Source organism: Populus nigra, chromosome 11, assembly GCF_951802175.1.
Source record: "Populus nigra chromosome 11, ddPopNigr1.1, whole genome shotgun sequence".
Classification (NCBI taxonomy): domain Eukaryota; kingdom Viridiplantae; phylum Streptophyta; class Magnoliopsida; order Malpighiales; family Salicaceae; genus Populus; species Populus nigra.
In genome coordinates, this window is record NC_084862.1 from 11471259 (window position 1) to 11499150 (window position 27892).

At 33.3% G+C, this 27892-nt stretch overlaps 4 protein-coding genes across 6 annotated transcripts; 3 read left to right on the forward strand and 1 right to left on the reverse strand.

Annotated features, from left to right (window-relative positions):
• The first annotated feature begins 13867 nt into the window (after window positions 1-13867).
• On the forward strand, window positions 13868-18427 carry LOC133668378 (T-complex protein 1 subunit theta-like). Its single transcript, XM_062088176.1, has 13 exons — window positions 13868-14189; window positions 14555-14817; window positions 14937-15083; window positions 15183-15344; window positions 15506-15583; window positions 15747-15880; window positions 16054-16126; window positions 16239-16316; window positions 16443-16565; window positions 16641-16735; window positions 16836-17045; window positions 17712-17769; window positions 18074-18427. Exons 1-13 carry the CDS (start codon window positions 14042-14044, stop codon window positions 18140-18142), a joined length of 1638 nt encoding a protein of 545 aa, XP_061944160.1. The 5' UTR covers window positions 13868-14041; the 3' UTR covers window positions 18143-18427.
• Window positions 18428-19022: 595 nt separating this feature from the next.
• Window positions 19023-21299, forward strand: LOC133668379 (photosynthetic NDH subunit of subcomplex B 2, chloroplastic). The gene is made up of 3 exons (XM_062088177.1): window positions 19023-19566; window positions 20110-20550; window positions 20956-21299. The coding sequence occupies exons 1-3, from the start codon at window positions 19135-19137 to the stop codon at window positions 21148-21150; spliced, it is 1068 nt and encodes a 355-aa protein (XP_061944161.1). The 5' UTR covers window positions 19023-19134; the 3' UTR covers window positions 21151-21299.
• A 460-nt stretch (window positions 21300-21759) lies between these two features.
• Window positions 21760-23560, forward strand: LOC133667979 (protein NDH-DEPENDENT CYCLIC ELECTRON FLOW 5). The gene is made up of 3 exons (XM_062087705.1): window positions 21760-22343; window positions 22690-23169; window positions 23352-23560. Exons 1-3 carry the CDS (start codon window positions 21837-21839, stop codon window positions 23544-23546), a joined length of 1182 nt encoding a protein of 393 aa, XP_061943689.1. The 5' UTR covers window positions 21760-21836; the 3' UTR covers window positions 23547-23560.
• Window positions 23561-24034: 474 nt separating this feature from the next.
• Window positions 24035-27329, reverse strand: LOC133668087 (protein SINE1-like). 3 transcript variants are annotated; one of them, XM_062087832.1, is made up of 4 exons: window positions 27098-27328; window positions 26693-26741; window positions 25258-26599; window positions 24035-24683 (listed from the first exon to the last, which is right to left on the reverse strand). In XM_062087832.1, the coding sequence occupies exons 2-4, from the start codon at window positions 26734-26736 to the stop codon at window positions 24189-24191; spliced, it is 1881 nt and encodes a 626-aa protein (XP_061943816.1). In that variant the 5' UTR covers window positions 26737-26741; window positions 27098-27328; the 3' UTR covers window positions 24035-24188. The 3 variants fall into 3 exon arrangements, with proteins under 3 accessions (XP_061943816.1, XP_061943817.1, XP_061943818.1); XM_062087833.1 differs by having other exon boundaries at window positions 26693-26754; XM_062087834.1 differs by lacking the exon at window positions 26693-26741 and having other exon boundaries at window positions 27098-27329.
• Between the last annotated feature and the right edge of the window lie 563 nt (window positions 27330-27892).

The window sequence follows — 27892 nt, forward strand, 5'->3', positions numbered from 1 at the left end:
CAACTCTATGCAACCTTTAATTGCTCAAGGTTATCTCTTATTGGATTCTCCTTAAAAAAATTAGAATGTTGCTAGCCTAACATGCTCATAATTAGACAATGATGCACAAGTTTATGAGTTATAAAAAAAGGTTCAAGAAACCAAACAACACGAAATGTCTACATATTATTAAGTTTGAAAAACTAATTGATATGAAACATGTTTATGACTTTCTAACTAGGTTAAACATTGAGTATGACCATATTAGAGTTTAAGTTGTGGGAGAGAGAGCTTTTCCCTTTCTTGAAGCACACGTATTCTCATATTCAACAAAAGAAAAATAGGAAAAATACAATGTTGTGCATTGTTACTTATAAGAGGTCAATCATGATAGATAACTCTAATTAGAAAAACTTTAGATGAGGATTTACACGTTTTAATTAACCAAGGTTAGCAGATAAAGAACAATTAAAAGGTGATTATTATGGATGAACTAAACACACAATGAGATATAATAGAAGTTACATGGACATCATTCAAAAAGATAAGGTGGGAAAAATAGTTTTTCCTAAATCACAAATTCATGTGTAAGAGATAACTAAGAGTTTAGTTCATGATAGTCAATCAAACATTATAACTTTGTCCAAATAAGCGGTTCATACACTTAGACATTTAATGGCCAAACTTGATCTTTTATCTTCATCTAATTTTGCATATGCAGGTATCCCGATAATAATTTCTAATTCTTCCACCCTTTTTTATTCTGATTATTAAGTTATAGATTCAAGAGCTAATTATCATATGACTCGATCTTTCAAAAAGTTTTCATCTTATAATCCTTTCTCATGTAAAGATAAAGTATGTATAGTTGATGGTTCTCCAGCCTCCATTTCTAATAAAAGTTTAATCCAATATACTCCTACTTTATATTTAATCTCAGTTCTTCGTATTTCCTAATTCTCTACTAATCTTCTATATCTGTAACTAAAATAACTAAAGATTTAAAAGTGTGAAGTCTCATTCTATTTCACATATTCTGTATTGAAAGACTTGAAGATAAAGAAAATGATTGGTTATGGTGACCATTTATAAGGATGTCAATCAAGAATTACTTCAATGATACATCAATTGTAGCTTTAAGAAACCTATTTTTAGCATAATCTCAGCAATGTACTACAAAAACCTTATCTTGTGATGCTTGTGATTTGCTAAATATATACATGCTTCCTATTCCTCAACTTATAATAGCAGTATTAAACTTTTATAGTGATTCACTAAGATGTTTGGGGTCCTAATCAATTTGTTTTCTTATCTAATTGTAGATGGATTGTTACTTTTATTAAGTGTTATAATTGTACTACTTGGGTTTATTTGATGCATAATAAAAGTAAAATGTCTTCTTACTTTAAGAGGTTTCATAACATGATCTCTACACAGTTTAATGATAAAGTTCATATCTTAAAGAGTGATAATGGTATTGAGTACATGAATGAAGTTTTTCAAAGATATTTGTTGGAACATGGGATTCTGTATTAGACTAGTTATGTAGATACACTAAATCAAAATTATGCAGTTAAGCAAAAGAATAAACAATTGTTAGATCTCTCATGCTCACAAGGAATTTTTCCAAAAACTACCGAGGAGATGAGTTTTTTACAACAACATATCTCATTAATAGGATTCTAATAAGAGTTGTTAAGGGAGTTTCTAAATTATCATGCAAAAAACCTTTAAGTTTGTTTGTTTTGTTTAGGATCATAAATAAGTTGTTAGGAAGTTGGATCCACAAGCGTTCAAATGTGTTCTTATTGGATACTTAGCTATTTAAAGAGGGTATAAATGTTATCACCCTTCAAGTAGAAAAATATTTGTCAACATGGATGTAGCTTTTTATGAGAATAAGTCATATATTGTTAACTCACATCTCAAAAAGAAGGTCGATGAAAGTGAGGGTATGTACTTAGTATCTCCTGCTTATTTGTTAAATCCTAGACCATAATTAAAGGGAGCAAATCAAAGGGAGAGGGAAGAAGGAGATGAATATTCAGCAGGAGTAAAAAAATATAGGAGTGATAAAGAACAAGAAAAAATAGTTCAGGGAGATAATAGGAAAATAATTTGTTTTTTACTTATTCATAAGACTAGATTACCACTAATAAAAGCACAATATCTAGATGTAGATTGGTCTAGTGTAGAAGTAGAGTATTGAGTAATGACACATAAAGTATGTGAACTTTTATGGCTTAAAAATCTAATGTCTGAGCTTGGAATAACTGTTGGTGGCCCTATATCGTTATTCTGTGATAACAGAGTAGCTATCAACATTGCTCATAATCTTTTTTTTAACATGATCGGGCAAAACACGTTGAGGTTAACAAACACTTTATCAAGGAGAAGTTAAATGAAAAGATTATTTGTATCTCATTTGTGAAAACTAAAAAACAATTAATTTGTGTATTTAATAAGGGCCTTAGTAGTAGGTTGTTCCACATTACTTTCAAGATATGTATGAGAGATATTTATACCATATCTTGAGAGGGAGTGTTGTTAGGAGTAATCATTAATTATAATGTGAAGTCAAGGGTAATAAAGTAATCTTATACTTTTTCTTATAAGTGTGTGTATACGGTGTAGGTTAGAGCAAAAAAAATGAACAAATACTTTTTTATTACTTCATCCTTTAACTTTTTCTCTTATTTCTTATTATTACTTATACTTTCGTCTTCCTTTCACTTTTTCACCTTCCTTCATCCATCCCTAAATAATCTTAAGGGAAAAAAATAAGAAATAAATATTACTTCTAATACCAAAAGAGAGATAAACTTACTATTAAAATTAAATTCATCTATCTTATATATTACTTATTTACACGTGAAACAAGAGTCTACTATATTAAATTCTATTATCTTGACAATAAATCAAAAATTAAAGATACATTATGTCATAAACCATTTTTACCTCTATTTTTCAACATAAAAATGAGAAAAATAAAAAAATAAAGAGCGAAACAATAAGCAAATAAAAAAATAAGAAACAAAATAAATATAAAAAGTTTAAACTTTTCTTCAAAAAAGAATGTGAGATAAAAAGAGAGGGATATGAGAATATGAAGAGATGAGGGATAAGAAGAGTTGAAAAGATAAGAAAAGTCTGGGCTAGACCAGATACATAGAAAAACAACAGAGGATACACTGATAAAAATTAAAAAAAAAAACTAAGAGAACCCAAACACAGAAAAAATAACAAGAGATCAAATAAAGAAAACCAAATATATTGGAGAGTAAGGGGGAAAAAAAAGAAAACAGGTAGAAAACACCCTAAAAGAATTAGTCTAACTGATCAAAAAAAAAGAAGACTTTCTCCCCCTTACAAAACCTTAGCCTTCATTTTTCATTCTGCCAACAAAATACAACAATCTTTTATCAACCATCCATCTCTTTCCTTTATTTTCAACTAAGCCACAAACCACAATTATATTCCTTTTCTTCTTTATTGTTCTCCTAAATACCTAAACAACCATATCAATTGTCAATATACCTAAATACCACTACCATATTCGATTAACAACCCAACTCCAGTTGATAATCTCTCTCCATCTCACCTTTCACCATCATTGTTCTCCTCTCTCACCAGTACAAAATCCACTTAAGAACTCATCCAACCCAAAACAATAAACACTTATATTCTTTACGCGTCAAACAACCATGTTTTTATTTTTTTAATTATCGATCAACCACCAACTCCAACCAAAGCAATATTAAATCTATTTATCTTATATATTACTTATTTACATGTGGAACTAGAGCAAAATATATTGCATTCTATTGTCTTAACAATAAAAGGAAAATTAAAGATACATTATATCATAGCCCATGTTTTACTCCTTTTTTCCAACATAAAAAAATTGAGAAAAAAAATAGGAAGTGAAACGACATGTGAATGAAGAAAAAAGGATCGAAATAATTATAAAGAGTTTGAACCTTTCTTCAAAATAATTGTGAGATGAAAATATAGGGATATGTGGAGATGAGAAGATAAGAAGAACTTAAAAATAAGCAAATCCTGAGCTATAAATAAACCATATACTTAGAATAAAAGAAGCAGATACACTGCAAAAATGAAGAGAAAAGCCTAAAAGAACTTAGACATGAAAAATACATGATAAATAAAGTAGAGAAAGCTGAAAACTCAAGGGAAAAAAAAGATAAGAGGAAAGATACTATAGAGTAAGAAAAAGAGAGAGAAAAGTAGAAAAAATCATTCAAAAATTAGTTCATCTGATAAAAAAAAAAAGACTCTCTCTTCATTTCAAAATCCTAACCTCCATCTTTTATTTTCCCAACCAAATCCAGTTGTCATCTTCTATCCATTCATTTTCTTCCTTTATATCTAGTTAAGCCACAATCATAGTCTTTTTCTCCTCCATCTCATCATTGTCCTCAATAACCCATACAAGTCATTATAGCCATATCAATTGTCAATCTACCTAAACACTATTGTCATCTCTGATTAGCGGCCCAACTCAAACTACTAGTTTCTCTCTATCTAACCTTCTACAACATCACTGTTTTTCTTTCTCACTGTCACCAAATCCACCCCAAAACCATCCAACCAAAAAACACAAAACACTCATCTTCTCCACAAGTCAAACAACCCATTTTCTTTCATTTTTCATTGTCAATTAACCACTAACTTTAACCAAAAAAATAATGATCAACCACCACATCCCTCCACGTTGTGAATTCTTGCCTATAAAACATGAAATAACAACTCCTTTTTAGCCTCAAACCCATGAAAAAATATTAGTCTTAAATTCAACCATAAACATTTAAAATCAAACCCAAAGGTAACCCAAACACATCACCTATAATTTCCACTAAAAAAACCATAGTTCTTTATATTGTTTTGCAAGTCCATTAACCATGTATGTATTACATGTCACACTTCATTAAGAACACTCATCGCCTTTGCCATTACTTTTCCATATTGTTTTTAGTTTAATTCTATAATTTTTAGAGGTCAATCTCAAACTTTAACACATTGATTTATGTTAAATTTTGTGATTGACTAATTTATTTGTGTAATAATTTGACATGGTGTGTTTGCGAATTTGATGAGTATGGTGCTTAAGTTTATATATTAATGATGTTGTTGAGGATTATTATTTGTTGAGTCCATTATTGATTTATATATGAGAATGATGGATGTGTGATGTGGTGTGTTTAATTATATGTATTGACTCATTAATCTATATGTAGTTTTTATTATTTTAATGATTTTCTAAAAAAACAGTACGAGTATTTTTCACACACACACACACACATATATAAAGACTTTCAAATTTTTATCAAAGAATTGACCCATTGATAGATCCTCAATTGAGTTCTGCCAATTAGATGTTGAAACTTTGTTATTTTTTTTTCCTAGAAAACATTTTTAATTGTTTATGTTATTTATCTTCAAACTATAAGTAGTGTGATCATTAAACAGGCCCTATTATTTGGAAGGTGAAAACAAAAAAAAAATTAATATGTATTTTAAGAGTTGTATATGTATATTGTTTTATTTAAATGTGAATTTAATTTATGAGTTGAATGGTATCCTTTTGATTCACTTTTTTATTATATAATAAACCACTATCTTTCCATTAAAGTCGTCTATGAGGTGATAACATTTGTTTTCTTTTTTAAAAAATATATAGTATGAATTTTGTTTTTGCTCATGTTTGTACATATTCTTTGTATTTTATCAATATGTCAAATGTATATTTAGAATTTTTTTTTTTTACATTCTAAAATATTTCCCTATCATTGCAAACAAACTTTGACTAGGTTAATGTCCTCATTAAATCCTGTTGAGTATGAGTGGAGATCTTCATGCTCATTTTGAATTCAATCCAAGAAATGGTCTTAGAGTTCAATTTATCATTCACCATCCTCTTGGACCCAACATCCCTTGTTAGGCCCAAGTCTCAAATCACTATCATAGGTTTTAGTAGTTTTTAACACATATGAATACATTAGTTCAAGCAAATCCTTAGCAAGAGTATAATATGTATCTTTATCATTAAAAACAAGCAACAATACAACTTACCTTTAGTAAGATGAATAAGATGATAGTGATCTTTCCTATTACCATAACTAACTCATTATCTAGAACTCTAAAGACTAGTTAGAGTTTTTAATTATTATAAAACTAAGTAGTGACTCATCCATTTTTACCCTTAGTTCTCTTAGATGTCCCTGTGACGTATTATTTATAAAAAAATTGAACTAACGATTTATGGATTCTTTCATACTTTTATATTATATATATATATATATATCAACTCTTCATAAGTATCTCCACAATTGAGAAAATTATTTTTATAGATTATATAATATCAACTTAGTTGTTTGTGCCCATATCACGAAGTGGTCTATATTGAAACAATTCAATATAATTCTAGGTTCAATTATCTATTATATTCTCAGTACTATATTTATTATATTAGGGCCTATTATACATAAACCATTAGGGTTGACTATCCTTATACTAATTATATTATCATTACTATATTTATTATATTAGGGCACATTATACATAATTTATTAGGGTTGATTATCCTTATATATATAACAAATATACATAATTCATCATTAGAAAATACATTAAAACTGCTAAAATACTTTGCAGCTCATGACAACTTCTCCAACTTTCTCTCAATTAGTGTTTTCTCTTGTTATGTTATGGCGTGAGAGCCTATTGCATGACTACACACATGATTACTCTAGAAAAATGTCTCCTTCACAAACCTTCTCCACATCACAACCCACAACAAACCTACTAGAGTTAGTTCTGCTAAATAAACTCATAATAGTAGCAACCTTCAACATGCTCATTGCTATTTCACTCTAAAACTTACAATCAACAATTATGTTTTTTGAAAAGTAGAGGTCCAGTCTTTTAAATTGACTAAGACTTATTGAAGTTCATAAATGATAGTCATTCATGCCCTACTAAAACCATTATCACTAATAACATCATAGAAGTCAATCCAACATATACCATGTAGATGCAACATGACCAACTGCTCATGAGCACACTGATTACCTCTCTCTCCATTGAGGCATTGTCTTTAATTATTGATTGTACCACATCTTATATTATTTGAGCCATTATATCATTGACACTAGCTTTTCTCTTCATAACACGTACCATATCTATACACCCAACTACAATAGTTGCAACCTTCAAGTTGCTCAATACTACTTATTTCTAAAACTTACAATTAATAATTATATATTTTATTTTTTGAAAAGTAGAGGTTCAACCTTTTCTAATTGGACAAAACTTATTTAAATTCATAGATGACATTCATTCATACGTTGTCAAAACCATTATCACTTATAACATCATAGAAGTCATCTGACCTATACCATGTGAATGCAATATAACCAACCACTTATAAGCACATTGATTGCCTCTTTCTTTGTTGATGTATTGTCTTTAATTATTGGTTACACCACATCTCATGCTATTCAAACTGTTTTAGCAATGACATTAACCCCTTTCTTCAGAACACATATCATGTTTATACAGTCACTAATTAAATTACGTTAAAAACCTAATGAAAATGTCATAACCTACTTAAAATGTAGAAAACTTATAATGATGAGTTTGCACCTGTTGGCAAACCTCTTAATGCTTCTAATTTCAATCTCAACTTATCCATCGCTCTTATAGCTTACACAGGAGCAGTAAGCTTTAATAAACTATACCTTTTTACTACCACGCCTTGAGTTTATCAAAATGAATAATCTTTATCACCTCTCTATTCGACAAAACAGTGATGCCAAGACATTCCACCCAGCAGCTCACCTTTATTCCTATTTAAAATCAAGAACAATCTCCTTCTCTCTACAGTAGCAAACGTCCCTACTCTAATGATTATTTCTATAATGATCATAGGTGGTTTAACCATCATGGATCAAGTCATGAAATTGAGATAATCGAATAAAAATAATAATGATACATGGTAATACTTTAATAACCCAATCTTTAGTGTTTTGTTAATAGTTATATTTTAATATTATAAAATTGTAATGTCTTTTCGCATTACAAATACTATTATATAACAATATTTACGAATTACTTTTGCCTTAAAAAGTTTTTTTATTCAAATAAAATGTACATATGACCATAGTTATCAAATCCGATCCAGGGGTTGACCCGACTAAGAGGCCGGGTAGCGGGTTACACGGGTCAACCTAGAAAAATTAAAAAATATTATTGAAGTTTTAATATTTCATATGAAAAAATTAAGAAACAATTCATGTGAATATAAACTATGCATGTTGTAAATAATAAAATTTAAAAGAATATTTTAAAAAGTTTTTTATCACACATTAAAAAGATATTATATTATCCTTTTAAGTTGAAGTATTTAAATCAAAAACATTTTTTATCCCATATTAAAAAAACATAATTTTTTTCTTGTGAATATAGAGTATATATACTAAAAGGTTTCAAATTCTTCAAATCTCACATTAAAAAAATATTATGTTATCCTTTTAAGTTGAAGTATTTAAACCAAAAAATTTTTTATCGCACATTGAAAAAACATAACTTTTTTTCTTATAAATATAGAGTATATATATTAACAGGCTTCAAATCCCACATTGGAAAAATAATTACATAAAGTATATATACTAAAAGGTTTTAAATCCTTCAAATCTCATATTGAAAAGATACAATGTTTTTCTTTTAAGTTGAAGTATTTAAATCAAAAGGTTTTTTATCCCACTTTGAAAAAACATAACATTTTTTTCTTGTGAATATAGAGTATATATACTAAAGGGCTTCAAATCCCACATTAAAAAAATAACTTTTTTCTTGGGAACATAGAGTATATATACTAAAGGGTTTCAAATCTCACATTGAAAAAAATAAAACATTCTTTTAGTATTTATATAGTAAACTTTGAAAATGGTTAATAACCAACTAAAACAATATGAAAAAAGAGGGGTCTAGGAGAAAAACCACATTTGAAAGAAAAAAAAAAGAGTCTTGTTTGGGTTCGCCTAGGTCACGAGTTGACTCACCAGGTCGATCGGGTTTGGCTGGGTTTTTGCACTGACCGGTCTTTTGCCTTATCCGGATTGGTCTAGTCACCAGGTCAACCAGGTTCCAGGTCGATCCGCTAGGCCGATCCGGGTTTAATAACTAGGCATTGACACAAATAAATAGATATATGGTGTGAATTTTAACAAGATTATATTAATATTATAGTTTGAACAAATCCTTTTATCTTAAAAGTTTATTTTTAATATATATGAGAAAAATGTTAGAATAAAATGAATAAAAATTGTGTGCCTTTTTTTCTTCTCAAATATTCATATAACAAAACTCTAAAACCTGTGGGATTTCTATTGTATAGTAAAGTATAGTGGATTGTAAGTGCTTTCACTGTGAATTGTACTGTTTGGTGTAAAAACTAAAAGAGATCAGCAGAGGGATCAGTGAATTACTATGTATATCAAGTGAATTCAATGTGGATTGCACTGTATATTTATTGTGAATATAGACACATTGCACTGTGGACAACACTGTAGCAATAGAGTCTTTGCACTGTGGACAACACTGTAACACCTTGAGGGGCCTTCCCTGTTATGTTTTTGGTCAAGAATTGCGGCTGGGGGTGTTGCCTTCTCTACCAAGAGCTGTTGGGTCTGGCTTGGTAGCCAGACTCAAATCACTTTCAAAAAGAGTTGGGTCTAACTGCGCAGCCATACCCGAGGATATTAGGTATGACTGCGTAGCCAAACCCAACAACCATACCCAATTAAATTTCTTAAGCGTTGCCTTCTCTAATTTAAATTTATTTTTAAAAATAAATTGATGAGATTTTTTTATATATTGTACAAAAGTTAGGTAATGATAATTGTTTTTCCGTTTCAGGTTGGGTTGAATTTCCTAATTAAATCATGTTTGATTTTGCGTTTCAAAAATTCTTTGAAAAAAATTTGAAAATTTTTAAGTTTTTTTCCTTACTTCAAATTAATATTTTTTATGTTTTTGTATTATTTTAAAAAAAAATATGTTGAGATTGTGTCTGACTGCGAAGCGAGACCCAAGAAATTTTAAAATTTTTAATTTTTTTTCTATACTTTAAAATAATATTTTTTTGATGTTTTTGTATTATTTTTTAAATATATTTTCTAAAAATATATTGAGATTGTGTCTGGCTAAGAGGGGAGACCCAAGAAATTTATAATTTTTTAACTTTTTTCTTTACTTCAAATTAATATTCTTTTGATCCTTTTGTATTATTTTTTAAAATTTTATTTTAAAAAAATTATACTGAGATTGGGTCTGGTTGCGTAGCTAGACCTATGACAGCGTTGGGCCCTGCCTACAACAGGACCCACAGCTGATGGGTCCTTCTGACAAGCATGACCCCATTCAATGATGTTGGGCCCTGCTACCTAGCAATGAAGGGCCCAGAAGGGTACCCAGCTAAGGGGTCCTTCTGCCAAGGCTCAAGTTTATTGGGTATGTCTTAACTGCCAGCCTCAATGATAATGAGTTAGGCTGATAGCAATGGTGGGCCCAGCTACAGCAGGACCCAATAAAGTTGAGCCCTGTTGCAACCAGGACTCCGCAATGGTGGGCAACTAGATCCGCTACCTAACCCAAGTTTATTGGGTATTGCTCATCCGCTATACCCAATGATAGTGGGTTGGCTTTCCAGCAACAGTAGGCCCAACTTATCTACATGACCCAATAAAGTTGGGCTCTGCTACCACCATGACCCAACAACGGTGGACATATGGATTCTCAACCTGACCCAGGTTTATTGGGTTCCATGTCAGGACCCAATTCTCTCGGGTCCGGCATCCAGACCAAAGACAATGGATCTTGCGTCACGACTCACGATTCTAGGGTCTTAGATTTCTAAATATTATTAGTTGTATTATAAATATTGTCATTTTTATTATAATTAAAAGTAATAATATAAAAAATATTATTATTTGTGTTATAAATATTATTTTTTTTATTATAATTAATAGTATTAATAAAAGAATTAATAAATTTGAAAAAGATTATTATCAATATTGAAAAACAACCATAGATTTGATTTAAATGGCAAAATAAAAATTGTTATTGTTATTGTTAATAAATTTTTAAAAATACTTCAGGACCCAATTCTCTTGGGTCCTGCATCGGGTCCCAATTCTCTTGGGTTTCGTGTCAGGACCTAAGGGTAATGGGTCGTTCTGCCAAGCATGACCTAATAATGTTGGGCCTTGCTACCTAGCAGGACCCATCATTGGTGGAACCTTCTGACAAGCATGATCCATTGATGCTAGGCCTTGCGGCCAGCAACTTTGGGCCCAGATGGATACCCAGCCGGTGGGTTTTATTGCCAAGACCTAGGTTTATTAGGTTTGACTTTGCTGCTAGACCTAATGTTGGTGGGTCCAACTGAAGTAGGACCCATTAAAGTTGGGCTCTGCTGCTAGCCCCGGCTCCCAGCATGACCCACTATTGTTGGGTATTGTTGTAAGCATGACCCAGCAATTGTGGGCCTAGAGCTACGACTAAAGTTAGATCCTGCTTCTATTTGGACCTAGCAGCGGTAGGCCCTGCTGCCACCAGAATCCAAGAGCGTTGGCTGAGTTTGTTTCATTTGAAATTCGAGTCTACAATTGGGCTGGGGGAAACCGGTCAACCTGAAATTCAAGAGACCTGGCAAAACCTAATGGAGTCCCCTTTATTTGGATTTTTTTCTCTTACTTATAGACCTTTTTTTTTCATATTTTTTCAATTGATTATTAACTCATTTCAAAGTTCACTATATAAATACTTGAATAATGTTTTATTTTTTCAATGTGAGATTTGAAGTCATTTAGTATATATACTTTATGTTCACAAGAAAGAAGTTAAGGTTTTTTAATGTGGGATAAAAAAACCTTTTTGGTTTAAATACTTCAACTTAGAAGAATAAAATAGTATCTTTTCAATGTGGGATAAAAAAACATTTTGAGGTAATATTTCAAACTTAATTATTTACATATATAACCTATATCCAAATGCATTATTTCTTATTTTTTCATATAAAATATTAAAACCTCAAATAGTTTTTTTAATTTTCCCGTTTTGACTTGAGTCAATATGTGTAACCCAGGATAAGACCCCTTGGTCGGGTCAACCCCGGGTCAGGTTTGATAACTATGGTTGTCGTGAAGATATATATTTTAATTTGTTATATTTTTTGAACTATCATAATACATTGAAAAATTTACATACATAATCTTTTATAAAAATTAAAAATATTTGACATGCGGCGAAGCGCAAGTCATATAGCTAATAATAGCTAAAGTTTGTCAAAAAAAAATATAAATGATTTTATATAAAAAGTCAAAGATAATGTAAGTCAATAACCAAGAGTTTCATATAAAAAATAACTAAGGTCTTATTTAATAATTTCCTAATATTTATTTTATTTTATTATTTTTGAGTTTTAATTTTGTGTAGGGTGAATAAAAACTAAATATTATAGTTAAGAATATAAATTTTATGAATTATTTTATTTAGAGAAATATTATTTTAATAAAACAAGTAAAAGATAACATGAGAAAATAATTAAAGATTTTGTTAATTAATAGTATAATACAATTAAATGTAATTTTAGTATCTTTTAGCTTTTAATTATTTGTTTTTGTTGACTCATTTTAAAGCATTTTTAGAGTTTGGATAGTAAAAAAAATAAATCTAGAATGTTAGGGGTGTTTTGAGAAGTTTATTTATATTATTTGTAGTTTTACGTGATATATCATATATTAGAAAAAACATGATGAACCTATTTTATGATAATTATATTAATATATTATTCTCTTTCCTATAATGAGAGATATGTTTGAATTTATATATTAGTATTGGTATTATTTTCATTTTTATATATAAAATAAACCTCTTATTTTGGAGAAAGTTTTTTTTTTATTTTAGCATCTAGAATTAGAATTTTTTTAAAGTAATACAATATGTTTATTAATTACTAATAAAATACTTTAAATACATGTGATGATTAGTAAAATTTAAAGATATTTTATCAAATTAAATGTTTTGACACAAAGTTTATATGTTGATAATGTATTTAGAGCGTGTTTGAAATTACAATTAAAATTTAATTTGTTTAAAATTTAATTTTTTTATTAAAAATTATTTTTTTAGTATTTTTCAATCATTTTAATATATTGATGTCAAAAATAAATTTTAAAATTTCAAAAAATATTATCTTTAATATATTTCTAAATAAAAAATACCTTAAAATACACCTTCCACTACATTCTTAAACATGCATTTATGCCATGTCCACCAAAAAAAAAATATACATTAATTTTAAATGGCTCACAATAGTGTTTTTATTTTGGATTCTATGCTTAAAATGCATATAGTGTCAGTGTGTAGGATTCTTCTCATAAGAAAGAATTTTTCTAAAATTACCCTTATTAATTTTATAAAATATGTATTTTGAACTAGAAAACCTGTTGTTTATAACTTAATTTAAATTATATTTTAAGTTGAAAAAAAAACTCAGTTGACTTTACCATGTTTTTAGTAATATATTTAATTTAATTAAACTTGATTAATTAAATTAATATAAAAAATTTTATAAAAAAATAAAATAACTCTATTTTAACCAAAAAAAAAATCTCGAGTTGATCATAATTCATTCACCCATATCTTTTATGCCGATCTATCAATTATTTAACTATAAAAATAAATAATAATTTCCTTTTTACGGAAGAAGGACGAAGGACGCATCGCTCTCCGTTCAACGACAAGTCGTCTACCTGCAGAAACTCTAACGACGGCATAAGACCTCATAGAATCTTTTTAAATTAAGATTTCTAGGGCATTCTTGCACTCTTCACACCCTTCATCTTTTTGCACACACAACAGAACACAGTCGGTCACACTCACACTGATCTCATCCCAGGTCTCTCCTTTTCTTTCTAGGGTTAGGGTTTTGAGTTATTTTCTGTTTGAAAGAAAGTAAAAGAAGAGAGAAAGAACTATGGGGTTCTCAATGCAACCATACGGAATACAATCAATGTTAAAGGAAGGACACAAGCATTTATCAGGTCTCGATGAAGCTGTTCTCAAAAACATTGATGCTTGTAAACAGTTGTCTACCATCACTCGCACTTCTCTCGGCCCTAATGGTACTTCCATTTCTCGATCCAGAAAGTAACTTTCTTTTTTTTTAATAAAAGAAAATCCCATCTTTTTTTTCCTGGGTTTCTATTGATTTAGGGTTTCTGCTACTTGTTGGTGTTATTTGTTTTGAAAGAGAACGGAAAATCTGTAAGTTAGAGTAAGCAACAAATGTGCACTACTAATACATTTTGGAACTTTGAATTGAGGGCTGGAAATATTAGGGATTTAGGTCTATAGATTAGGGATTCAATGGCCAAATTGGAAACCAAATGGCTTTACTCACATCTAGGGGTTTTTTTTGTTTTCTTTTCGGTTCGTCCCTTCATGGATTAATTATTCTGAAGCTAATGTTTTTTGTTGTTGTGATTAGGTATGAATAAGATGGTTATTAACCATTTGGACAAACTCTTTGTCACCAATGATGCTGCCACTATTGTAAATGAGCTTGAGGTTCAACATCCAGCTGCCAAAATTTTGGTCTTAGCTGGCAAGGCCCAACAAGAGGAAATTGGGGATGGAGCTAACCTGACTATCTCTTTTGCTGGAGAGATACTTCAAAACGCGGATGAGCTTATTAGGATGGGCCTTCACCCTAGTGAGATCATCAGTGGTTACAATAAATCAATTGACAAGGTATGTTTGCTCTGTGATGAATATGCTTAAATGGCTTGTTTTGTTGTGTCAAGGAGACCTTGCATGTACCTTCCTCACTTAATATGATTTTTTTCCCCTGTTTGCAAATGCACTCTTAGGCAATTGAAATCTTAGGCGAACTGGTGGAGCCAGGTTCTGAAAACATGGACGTGAGGAATAAGGAGCAAGTTATTTTTCGTATGAAGGCTGCTGTTGCTAGCAAGCAATTCGGACAAGAAGACGTTCTCTGTAATCTCATTTCTGAAGTAAGTGTATTTATTCTCTTTTAATTATTAGTCGGTTGTTCTATTAGCTGTTTTGTTATGATTTTTTTTTGTTTGTGCTCTTATTTTCTTGCATTGTAGGCATGCATTCAAGTGTGTCCCAAGAACCCAGCAAACTTCAATGTGGATAATGTGCGGGTTGCAAAGCTTGTGGGAGGAGGTTTGAACAATTCTTCAACAGTCCGCGGAATGGTTTTGAAAGGTGATACTGTGGGAACCCTAAAGAGAGTGGAGATGGCAAAGGTGAGCAGACACCTGTTCTTTATTTTTCTGGTTTATAGCATTTAATCTGAAGCTGCTCTGAATTTGTTGATGTTTTCTTTTATTGTTATTTGTTTAAATGGACTTCTTTATCATGTGATTTAACAATTTCAAATAAATTATTTTTTCTTGTGCATTCATAGGTTGCTGTTTTTGTTGGTGGTGTTGATACCTCGGCAACTGAAACCAAGGGAACTGTCCTAATTCACTCTGCTGAGCAGGTATGGAAGCAATTACATTTATTGTTGTTCTCTATATGTTCTTTGCAATGTTGTGGAATATATCTGCTTAATATTCATGAAGCTTTATATTTAGCACTAAAAAAGTTAATGAAGATAGTGGTCAACTGGATATTTTAACAACTACCTACTTTGAACCCCACAGCTAGAAAATTATGCAAAAACTGAAGAAGCCAAGGTTGAGGAGCTCATTAAAGCAGTGGCAAATTCTGGTGCCAAAGTAATTGTTAGCGGAGCAGCTGTTGGAGAAATGGCATTACATTTCTGCGAACGTTACAAGTACATAAGCTTTTTTCCTTGTGGTTTTTTTTTTACTTTCTCTGAATATATCCATTTATGGGGGTTGTGGGATAGTATTTTTGCCAAATTGAGGTCATATTATGCTGCATTGCTTGTAACATTGTTAATGGGTTGCTTAAGTGGCTTTTTCATTGCACCTATAACTTTTGTAGACTCATGGTTCTGAAGATCAGCTCAAAGTTTGAACTGAGAAGATTTTGCCGCACCACTGGTGCTGTTGCTATTGTGCGTTCTCTTCTATTTGAACTTTTTTTTTTATTGTTAGAAATAGTTGTTCGTGCTGTTTTCAAAAGTTCTTTTGGTTGAATTCTGATGTTCTTTTGTGTTGTTGCTACAGTTGAAGCTTAGTCCACCCAACCCAGATGACTTGGGATATGTAGATTCGATTTCTGTTGAGGAAATTGGTGGAACTAGAGTATGTTTAGAATTACCTTAATTCTATCATTTTGGCTGTAGATTTTTCTCTTTCTTTTGTCTTGCATCTTTTCCTTTTGGCTCTTGAAATGATATGCTTGTGCTCTGTATGAATTATATGAAACAGGTCACTGTTGTGAGAAATGAAGAAGGTGGAAACTCTGTATGCACTGTGGTGTTACGAGGAAGTACAGATAGTATACTAGATGACCTTGAAAGAGCTGTTGATGATGGAGTCAATACTTACAAGGTTATTGTTGCTAAACATTCCAGTGGAGAGTTTGGTTGCAGGAAGTGAATTCTAAACTTGTACATTTTGTTCCAGGCAATGTGTAGGGACAGTCGAATAGTACCTGGAGGGGCAGCTACTGAAATTGAGTTAGCCAAAAGACTCAAGGAATTCTCATTTAAAGAAACAGGGTAAGTGCTTTCTTTCTATTCTTGTCCTTTTGTATTAGTTCTGTGTTTGTAATTCATACATGAATGATCTGTTGATATGCTTTTTTTGTTTATCTTGCAGATTGGATCAATATGCTATTGCAAAGTTTGCTGAAAGTTTTGAGATGATACCTAAAACATTGGCTGAGAATGCTGGTCTCAATGCAATGGAGATCATATCCTCCCTCTATGCTGATCATGCTTCTGGAAATATTAAAGTGGGCATTGACTTAGAGGAAGGTGTTTGTAAGGATGTATCAACCCTGAAAATCTGGGACCTCTACGTTACAAAGTATGTTTCTGTCTTTATCTTGTAGCATTCACACTTCTCTGTGAAATGTTTGCATGCCAAGCTGTTTTTTTTACACTTGTTGCATTTTAAGGCTTGACAGAACTTTTTCCTTGGTTAAGTTGTCCTTTTCTTTTTCTTTGACTTCCGCAGTCTGTTTATTTTTGTGTGTTCATGTATGTAACATTGCACTTTAGTCCACTGTGATTGTTAGTCATTATTTTCTTCCATTTCCTGTTATGCTATGTTTTGAAAGGCTTAGTTGTGTAGCTAGAAGATAACCATGGATTGTAGGATGAATTGAGAAGCCATGCATTGGATTTGGATCTTTGAAACCAAAATATTTTGCATGATTCATTTATAAGCTGGATAGCAGAGTCTTTTATCAGGAAAAAAAAATAAGGATAGAAGGATCTTATTCTTCCACAGGATATTGGTTGCTAGTTTTTAATTGTAACCCATTGTCAGTATTAGGGCTTCTTTCCTTTTAGACAATCCTATAGTTACTCAACGAAAACTTATATTTTCAGAATCAGATCAGATATTGTGGATTCTAGTAATTGATTTTTAACTACTATAGATGAGGAGCAATCATTTATCAAGCTAAAACTTTTGTTTATCTATATAAAATACAAGCTCAACCTTTCTTGTTTCCCCCCTTTTGTACAGGTTTTTCGCTCTCAAATATGCTGCAGATGCTGCCTGCACTGTATTGCGAGTGGACCAGGTATTTTACTTCATGCTGATCCATCCCATTTTCTTGTGATTTGAAGTTTCCTGAGCAACTTTTTTCGCTCAGTTTAGTTTTGTAATGTAATCTTTTCAGGGTACAATTTATAAAAATAAAATATAAACATGTTCTTGACTAAATAAACTTTTTACTCTCAAGTCTATTTTCAGCTTAGAATTTTGGTCGATTATTCCTGTATGAAATAATAGTGGAATTGATTTGACAGCAACCATATGGAATTGACATGAATTTGAATTGTGACTTGCTTACTTTGTTTTATTTTGCCCTCTCTGCCATGCAGATTATAATGGCGAAACCAGCTGGAGGTCCAAGGAGAGATGCAGCGCCTGGAGGGATGGATGAAGACTAGTTTTGCTCATGGCTATTTCCCTTTTGTCTTGATTGTATCTTTTTGCAGGATCTTTAACTTGCATTGGCATCCTTTCTTTTCTTTCGAATGCCAAAATTTTATTCTAAAAACAATTTTGTTAGAGTCAAAGAGAAGTTATGTATATGCCACTTCAAATCTAGCTGATGTGATGGTTGGTTTCGATGTTGGTCTGGAAGTTGTTCCCTGTAGTTTTTACCGAGAGGTGTTTGCATTCCTTGCTTTGAGCCTCATCTGCAGTGAATGAATTTGGTTTCTTTAGTGTTCCGATTCTGACTCTGAGCTGTCTACTAATAATATAAAATGATAGTATAGCACAAGGGAATGGATTGGGTATGTTCTTCGTGTTTCCATGTTAAAGGCATGTTCATGTCTGGGGAAACTTGAGCACATCCTCTCGTGCTCTTCTCTTGCCGACTTCGGTATGTCTGGGTGTCGTGTTTTTTTTTTTCATGACTAGAAGGTTCCATTACTATGATCGAATTTTTTTTTTTTATGTAGACATAATCGGTGAATTATGTAAATAAAACAATTATTATTATTATAAAAGGTGTTTCACAAAAAAAAAAGAAAGTGAAGTGCCCATGACTGAAAGTTACTGTAGGAGTCAGGACTAGGTGTTTTTGCCCCCCTTTCTGTTTGCCTAGAAGCATTGGAGCAAGCATTTGAAACTCACTAGGGTGCAGAGAGCTGCAAGAGGTGGCTATTACCTCTCTGGCTTTACGATATATCCTCCCTTCTTCGAAAGGCAAAATATCTATACCTGGAGGTAGTCTGCATTATCACTTCTCACAGTGGCAAAAAATTAAGGGTGTAGAGTCGGTACACCTGACAGGCAATGTTTGGCAAAAAGTGCAAGTATAAAAGCCAAAATACAGATCCAAACAAAAATAATTCGTGAAGGATGAGCTTAGCAAACTAGTTTCTGGTGTGTGTGGGAGCTCTTAAAGAGTGCTTCTTTCTCCGCCCTCTCCATGGCTTCTCTTCTTTCCTTCTCTCTTCCAAAACCAAGCATTATAAAAGCTACTTCATTATCTCCAACAACTACCAGCCCTTCAACTCCAGAGGTTCTTGAAGAAAAGTTTGGTAGAAAAGGCATCAAATTCTTGGAATCCAACAATGTTCCAACTGTTGAGCTAAAAGTTAGAAATGGCAGCTCTGTGAGGGTCCAGATACCTAATGCTCATGTCAGTTCTTACAAGCCAAAAGTTTACTGGAAGGATGATGGTTTTGAGGAGGTTCTTTATACCCTTCCCGGTAAGGAAAAGGATTCTTATGGTATAGCTAAAGGCGGAATTGGTTTGGTCATCAATGATGCCTCTGAAGGTGGTTCCAAAGGGTCACTCATTTCTTCTTCTGAATGGACTGTAAAGGATGTTGACTCTGATTCCATTGATGCTGTTCAGGTATTTGCTTGGTTCCTCAACTTTTTTTCAGCTTTTGTCATTGTTCTTGAAACGAGTTCATGCCTGAAGCAATCGGGTTCTTTTTGAAGGAAAAGCTAATTTTAATGTTTTTGAGGTTGAATTTTAGATTCTGTAGTAACAAGTTAAGGACAGGGTCAAGGGACAATTTTATTGATTAATTTGTCGTTAATTTTTCATTTTGGAAAGGGAAAAAGGGTCAACTCCAAGGATGAAAAAGGCGTTAGTTTTGGGATAACGTAGGGGGCTGTACAATTTAAGCCTCTTGTTCCCCTCGAGTCTTGTATGATAGTAAACAAGATTTTTTTTTGGACTCATGAGCATGAATCCATTTATTTTCACAGTAACTAAACTTCTTTTATCAGTCAATTTCTCCTGTGTTCAGTGGCAAGAGAAAGAGAGGACAGGTGGGGTGGGGGTTGTAAAATTAAAGCAAAGCAGCAGTCTGCTTTTCTTTGGGAGAACTAGGATCAATGTGTACTCGAGGAATGAAAATGTCATGCTTCTTTTTCTGGCTTGTTGCAGGTTGAATTGAGCTGCAGCAGTGGACCTCTTGAAATATCATATGTAGTCTCCCTTTATCCACTGAGCATGGCATCAGCAGTGATAGTAAAGAATAATGGTCGCAAGGATGTGACTCTAACTAGTGCTATACTTAGTCATCTCAAATTCAAAAAGCGAGCAAAGGCAGGGATCCAAGGACTGAGGAAATGTTATTACTGCACACAGCCTCCTTTATCTTCACCTTTCGAAGTTTTATCTCCATCGGAAGCATTGAAACCGGAGTCTCCAGGATTGCTTGATTTTGATTTTGAGCCCGAAGAGAAACCAGGATCATGGAAAGTGCAAGAGGAGCCCTACATAATTTTGAAGGATAGGCTTAGTAGAGTTTATGCTGCTCCACCGCAAGAGAGGTTAAAAGCATTCTATAACACCTCACCTACAAAATATGAAACGCTTGATCAGGTATGCGTTTGTCACTTCTACTTCAAGCCCAAGATATAAGCTCTTAACATATAGATGGAGCACATGAATTCAGCGTTGGGAAAGTTTTGAGCTTGACCTATGGTTCATCACTTTCAGAATCATCCATTTCCTTAAATGCTTTATAAATCAGAATACAAATAGAAATTTTATCATCTTCGTTTGCAAAATTTCACAGATACAAGTGATATGACAGGAGATTTGTGAATGAAGTTTTTCTTGTCTAAAATAAGCATTGACTAAAGCACACAGATAGTTTGGTTTTTCTTATCCAAATACTTGTGAACAGAATATTTTGATTGAACTCCATGTGCTTGTTGTCTATTCATGTCATAACATCATCTGCAACTGAGAAAATTAATGAGTAACATCAGCGGTTCATTTCAGGGAAAAGAGCTGTTCTTTAGGGTAATACGGATTGGTTTCGAAGATATCTACATTGGCAGCCCGGGCTCGTTTGCAGAAAAGTATGGCAAGGACTATTTTATCTGCACTGGCCCTGCTGCAATGCTGGTTCCTGTCGTTGTGAAACCTGGTGGAGAATGGAAGGGGGCACAGATGATTGAGCATGATAATTTGTAATTACAAATTTTGATATCAAATTCAAAATCAATATTCCATTAGCTTGTTCAGTTTTCCCTTCGTCGCTGGTTTAGCTCTTTCCAAAATCATATTGTAATCATACAGTTATACTGTTCAATGAATGTCATTATAGCCCATCACTTCTTGAAGGATCTGTATGGTTTATGCTAACAAAAAATAACTAGAATGCTCAAGTCCATGCTTGCGAAGATGGAATCGAAAGTTTACGGAGGCTTGAGAGAAACAAGGCCTCAAATACAGCTTAGATGTGTGTTTATAGCATATGCTTGGTAAAATATGATGAGTTTGATTTTACAATTTACACAAGATAAGCATCAAGGGTGTTTCCATCATTTGGAATATATGACCAAGATAGAGAGAAGGAAATAAAAAATTCAGGCAAAAGAAAAGGGAGCAATTTCCCTCCCATCATCTGAAAGGATAAGGCTGAATACTTGACCAACAATTTGGCATTTAGATAGCAGTAAAATAAGATGAACCTGTCAAAAAGTCTCAAAATATCTACGTAGTTTTCAATGGAACCAACCAAAAAACTGTAGCTAAATTATCCCAACAGCCAGCCATACATTGATAAGTGGGCCTAACCCTTTTTCTCTCCATTATGTGCAATAGAATAGCAGCTTTTTTCATTTTCTGCTTGATGATGCCAGATATTTTTCACAAGTATGGCTTTGAGTTCTCTCTTTTCACTGAGCTTCACTTCTACCCCCTGCACAAGTCTCACCAACAGGCATTTATTTAATTTCCACCCTCATCTTCACTCTAGTTCTCTTCAATACTCTAGCAAGAAGAGAGACTTCCCACTTCCATCAGTGGCTTCAATTCCATACCAACCAATCAATGTAGACTACTTGGAAGAAGAATTCAGTGGCCATGGAGTCACTTTCGAACGTCTTAGTGATAGCTGCGTTGCCAAGATGACGGTGGAAAATGGGAGCAGCGTCACATTGATGCTACCAAGCGGCTTAATCACATCATACAAGGCTCGCATGTGGCATGGAGGTACAGTTGAGCTGCTGCAAACTTCAGTCTTGGAGGGGGAGGATGGAAGTGCTGCTATACGAGGAGGGGTTTCTCCAGCGTTTAACTTTGACAGTGATGGTGAAATTTCATGGTCTCCTAGTACTTGGGCTCTCAAGGATATCAGAGGAGATTCTCATGACACTATTCAGGTCTGTCTTTAATTCTGCAGTGTCATATTATGTGATGGCAAAGAACTAACGCCTTCTTTAATGGCCTTGCAAACAATTTGCTAGACCATGATGTGTTATCAAGTATGCAGTTTCTTACTTGTAACTAAAATTGGTTGTGAAGGATCAAATTGCAGTGACACCAAAATCTGTAAACAAGAATAGGTTGAAATGTCCCAAAAACTAACAGTTTCTCAATTGGTCCACAAGTTCTCTTGAACCTGTCTTGTAACTTTTGCCTGTTGGTTCTTCAAGGGTTTTTTTTTTTTTTTTTGCTGATGCTTGGAGTTGTTGGGATATTCTTAAAATATGGACTTGAAGAATGCAGGTTGAAATGGTAAGCACTGATGCAAAAGATATGGTTGAAGTAAGATACATCTTGAGTCTCCGTGAAGAAACCTTAAGCTCAGAGCTAACAGTCTCAAACTTAAAATCTTCATCGATCCAAATGAGGGGCGGCATCATTAGCCATCTGACAGTAAGCACACCAGAAGCAACCTTTGCATATGGATTAGAGGGATCGGACTTCTATAACAGGCCTGTGTTCTTGTCAAATTTCGGCATTGTTCCTCCTGACCTTAGCCAAAAACGTGGATTTGGTTCTGGTCAACTGTGGGGCAATTTGGGGCTCAATGGTTTTTTTACTGGCTGGGATGCAAGAAACCAGAAGAACGGTGATAAAGGAAACGATAGTCTAATAGAGAGCGAAGAAATGGAGGGTGAAGAGAATGATAATTATAAGAATTTAACTGAGGAAATGAGCAGGATTTACACCAGCGCACCGCGAGACTTCACAATCATTGACAGGGTACTCTTCTTATCGACTCTCATTTTCAATAATTCAAGCTAGTTCAAGCTCAAATTCTTGATTGCTGAAACCTAAAGTTCATGCTCAGTGATTCTATTTCTGTACTTTAGTATTGGTTTCCACATTTACAAATGCTGGTCGCTCACAAATGCTTTCCTTTTCCACTTCTGTTGCTATAACAGGGCAGAAGAAACTCAGTTGTTGTAGGAAGGGAGGGGTTCGAGGAACTATACATATTTAGTCCTGGTTCAAGCCGTGAAAGCTATGGCATGTATTCTTTTATATGTGTAGGCCAATCAGCCATGCTTAAACCAGTAACTTTGAATCCTGGAGACGCATGGACAGGCAGTCAGCATTTACACAATCCAAATCTCTGAGTACCATTGAAACATGTTTGCGCTTTCATCTGATTTTTATGCTCAAGATGGATCCCAGGGTGGTACAAAAAGGCAACATACTTTGTTCATGAAGAGAAACCATTTCACATCTATCATAAATCCACACAAATTTCTTAATCTTTTCATGTGATCTTTTTACATAAAATATTAAAATTTTAAATATTTTTTTAATTTTCTCGAATTAATTCAAGTTAACCTGTATAATTCAAGACTCAGGTTTTATATTAGATCAACCCAAACTATATTTAATAACTAAGCTTTCATTATAACATTTTTTTTTTATCATAACTTTCAGCTTGCATAACACATCACTTCACTGTCCACAAGACAATTTGTCTGCTTCTCCAGCTCTCCCCTTCCTCTTCTTAAAAATAACCCAAACTGATTTTGCAGGTGATTTTAAGGAACAATATTCAGTTGATGTAGTTAACATGTTCAACGATTAAAAAAAGAAAAGAAAAGAAAAGTTGCAAGAACACAAATTGTTTCATGATATTAAACACATAAACATCCAACTCATAGTTGGAGCAATTGACTACCTTACATTGCTACAGAAAAACCTAGGATATTCAAAATGACCTAATACAGTGTAACTGGGAGATTTTGATACAAATGAGAGAATCAAGTTGGAACCATATGATGACTATCATCCTGCAGATAAATGAACATTAATGAGGCAAATATTGCTAGCAAAGCAATGCAGAACCCAACAACTAACAGGGAAGAAGTCTTCCTCATTTCCCTTTCAGCGCAATTTTTTTTAGGATCATCAGTTTTCTTTCCAAGAATCACCTCTGTAGACACTTGCGTATCAGTGTTGACCGGAATTTCCTCTGTTGATGCCACTGATTCAGAGGGACCTTGTAACTGCTCACCACCAGCATATGAGTTTCCGTTCTCATTGACCTCCGAACCCATATCCTGCTGAAAGCCATTTTGTTTTAACCTCAGAGTGGGCCTATAATCAAATTTGCACGAGCATGGACTTCCGAACCTTTCATTCTGTTTCTCAGAGAAATCTGAATCCAAATCATTAGGATCCTGGAGAGCGTGTACGAGCTTCCTGGGAGTTGTGAAGATGCTAACGTTGTTGACATTTATATGAGAGCGTGACCGCTGAAACACACAAAAAGGTGTGATATGCAATCTATATTAGCAATCAAAAACCAATATCTCAAGCATCAAGTAAACTTGTTTTGATTGGCAAATGTTGATATATCTCATGCTTTAACTGGTATAAAAAAAGAGCGCAGGCCTACAAACAAAAGTAAATAAGAAATTTGTTCAGCTGTAGTGCAAGAATCTCAGCAATAATTCTAGTCTCCTTTAGAAGGTATGATCACTGTATTAACATAGGCAACCTTTATAAGCTATGACTTAACGTATACTTGACAGCAAAAGAGGAAATATATCCATTTCACGACAATGAAACAAGAAACTAAAGCCAATTCCAAATGAGAAATAGTGGGAAAATCCTCCAAACTGGTTCTCCAGCTGTTTGATATGTATTAAGAAAATGTTGTTGGCAGTTTAAAACCCTCCTCAAATATGATTTAAATGGCAAATAAACACTGTAGCCAGCCTATTTTCTGCACCATGAGGTTAAAAATCCATTATCACTATTCAATCCTTGCCTAAATCCGTGGTTAAAAAATACAAGTGACTTATGAAACATGTGTGAGGAAAATACCTGAGGACTGGGAGTGGTGCACCTCGATAGTCCATTTCTAGGACTTCTAGGCAAGAAACCTGCAAATTCACCCGTGCAACTTCCTCTGTTTTCAGTAAGTTCATGTAGCCCAGACTGATCAGAGAATGCATCATGGATGGGACTTCCCTGAGACTCTGAAAATAAACCATCTTTTAGAGATACGTCCACCCCTCCATTCTCAAAACTCCATAGTTTCCGATTCACACTCCCACGGTCATACTCACTGGAAGAAGTATTAGTTGTCGAAATAGGTGACTCAATGAAAGATTCATATTCCATAAAGGAATCAAGAGTTTGTGATTCAGGTGATATAGATGCTGGAGATTGATCACCATAGGCACTGGACAAATTTCTCCTTCCTCTGTGGTCTCTCCTGCCAAAGTTTGATCCAGTAATTGAACCAGAACTCTTCTCAAATTTTGACCCTTTCTCTGCAGCAATTTTCTTTGCAGTTTGCAAGGCTTCGAATGCAGCTCCACTCACATAGGCCATTGGATCGGACTGGCTCTCATTCATCTCCTCAACTATCAAATCAATTTCTGAGAATATGCTCCTAGGATCCAGACATTTCATCAAGAAATTGACCATTTGGATAGCCGATAATCGTTTCTGAGAATTACCCTCTAAGACCCCAGCTTTCAAGATGCGCAATCCAGATTGTACCAAGAGTCTTGCATATGCTTCAACTATCAAAGCATTATGCTTAGCCAAAGCCATTACCAGGGCCATGTGTGAATTAGTTTGCGTGGGCTTCTCCTCCAAAGAAACAGCCACATTCTGACAAACCCTATTCACCATCTCATCTGAAGCAAATCGCCAATTATCTGAGTCCACTAGAGCCTTCAGGCAAAGGGCAGCCCCTGAAGTCAGGCATTCTTGAGAACCTAAGAGAGCTTCTGAAAGAGGCTTACAAAGCGAGTGAATTATATGCCTTTTCTTATGCTCTGGGGTCGTTGGTTCAATCCCATATCTTGCAATTGCTGGTACCACCTTGGAGCACGCTTGTTGAAGAGGAAAAGATCCTGCACTTGATGCTAAAGTTTTGATTATGGTAGCCATGATACTATCAACCTGAGTTACAATATTAACTCCATGGACACGAGCAAGAACTTCATACAGTGAAATTGTGTATTCACCGGACAAAGACCCAGTTTCTTTTGTTTCGGAAACTTGAGCAAGAAATTGTGGGATTGCCTTGGAATCCAAGCCTTTCACATATGATTTCAGTGCTTTCATTGCTGATTTACGACTATCAGCATCTTTGTCAAGATTTGCCAATTCTTGCCGCAGTATTGGACTCAGATTTCTTCCCATTGTTGACCTGAAACCAAACAATCAGATGGGATCGAAATTATCAAAATATATCATCTCCACAACTGAGTTGCTACTCTGTCATTTGCAATGATTTCAGTACCTAACAAAGGCTCTTCGTTGTTGCCAATTCGAAGGGCTCTCCATGAGAACTGTTAACTTCAACTATCAGATTCGTGATAGACTCATTAACATCCAAACCAGAAATATAATTCCACGCTCAACGGAATCAGAGGAAAAACAGACTTTGATAGAAATGACAAACAACTTAACTAGAAAAAAAAAACTTCTTAAGATTCCGTATCAGAAATTGCACATATGAATCTAAAATACAACAAAAATTCTCCTCCAAGATCAAACCTTTAAGCCTGAAGTAAGATTTCCAAAGGCCAAACTTTGCTTTGGGAGTGAAATTACAACAAAAGAACTCAAACTAGAAAATGGGCCATTCAAATTTTGCCTCAAAACAGCATAAACAAAACATAAAAGTAAAAAAGTAAAAAGTTACCTCTTCTTCTTCTTTTAGATACTGCTCTCTCCACTTCCTTGTTTACACAAATCAAGAAACAGAAGGTTCTCAATCTCAAGAATTTGAAAAACAATCAGATTTTTTGAAACAAAATTAAAGATTGGTTCTTTGTGAGTTTTAGTTGGTGGGTTCAGTTTTTTACAGTTTAATATTATTTTTATTAGTTTTAGTTGGTGGATTTTCAAGGGCTGTCTTCTGAGGTTTCCTTTTGTGGCTTCTTTTGTTTTTGTCGAGGGGACGTTAAAATTCAAATCTTTCTCTGAAATTCCGCCGCTATCCCTCTTTCAGCGGGCTCCAGTTTCGCTTTTCCGTCTTGGACCATCCTGCCCTTTATGATTATGGGATTAGACTGTGAAAACGTTGAAAAGCAGTTAACGGTAGGGGGTTAAAAATGTGTTTGCGGTTATTTTTAAAAGTATTTTGTATTAGAAAAAATATTAAAATAATAATTTTTTATTTTTTAAAAAATTATTTTTAATATTAATACATCAAAATGATCTAAAAATAAAAAAATATATTTATTTAAAAAAAAAATTTAATTTTTTCAAATATATTTTTAAAACACAAAAACAAATAGATTTATAGTTATCGAATCCAACCTCAATTAACTTTTACTAGCATATTGGTTTGTGCTACGCATCAGGTTAATATTAATTTTTAAAAAAAATATCAAAATAATGATAAAAGTATAGAAAATGTTTTAACTCTACTGAGTCTGATGGTCATGTCAGGCTCAAGAGCCTTGAGTCTAACAATCAAGCAAACCCAAGAGTA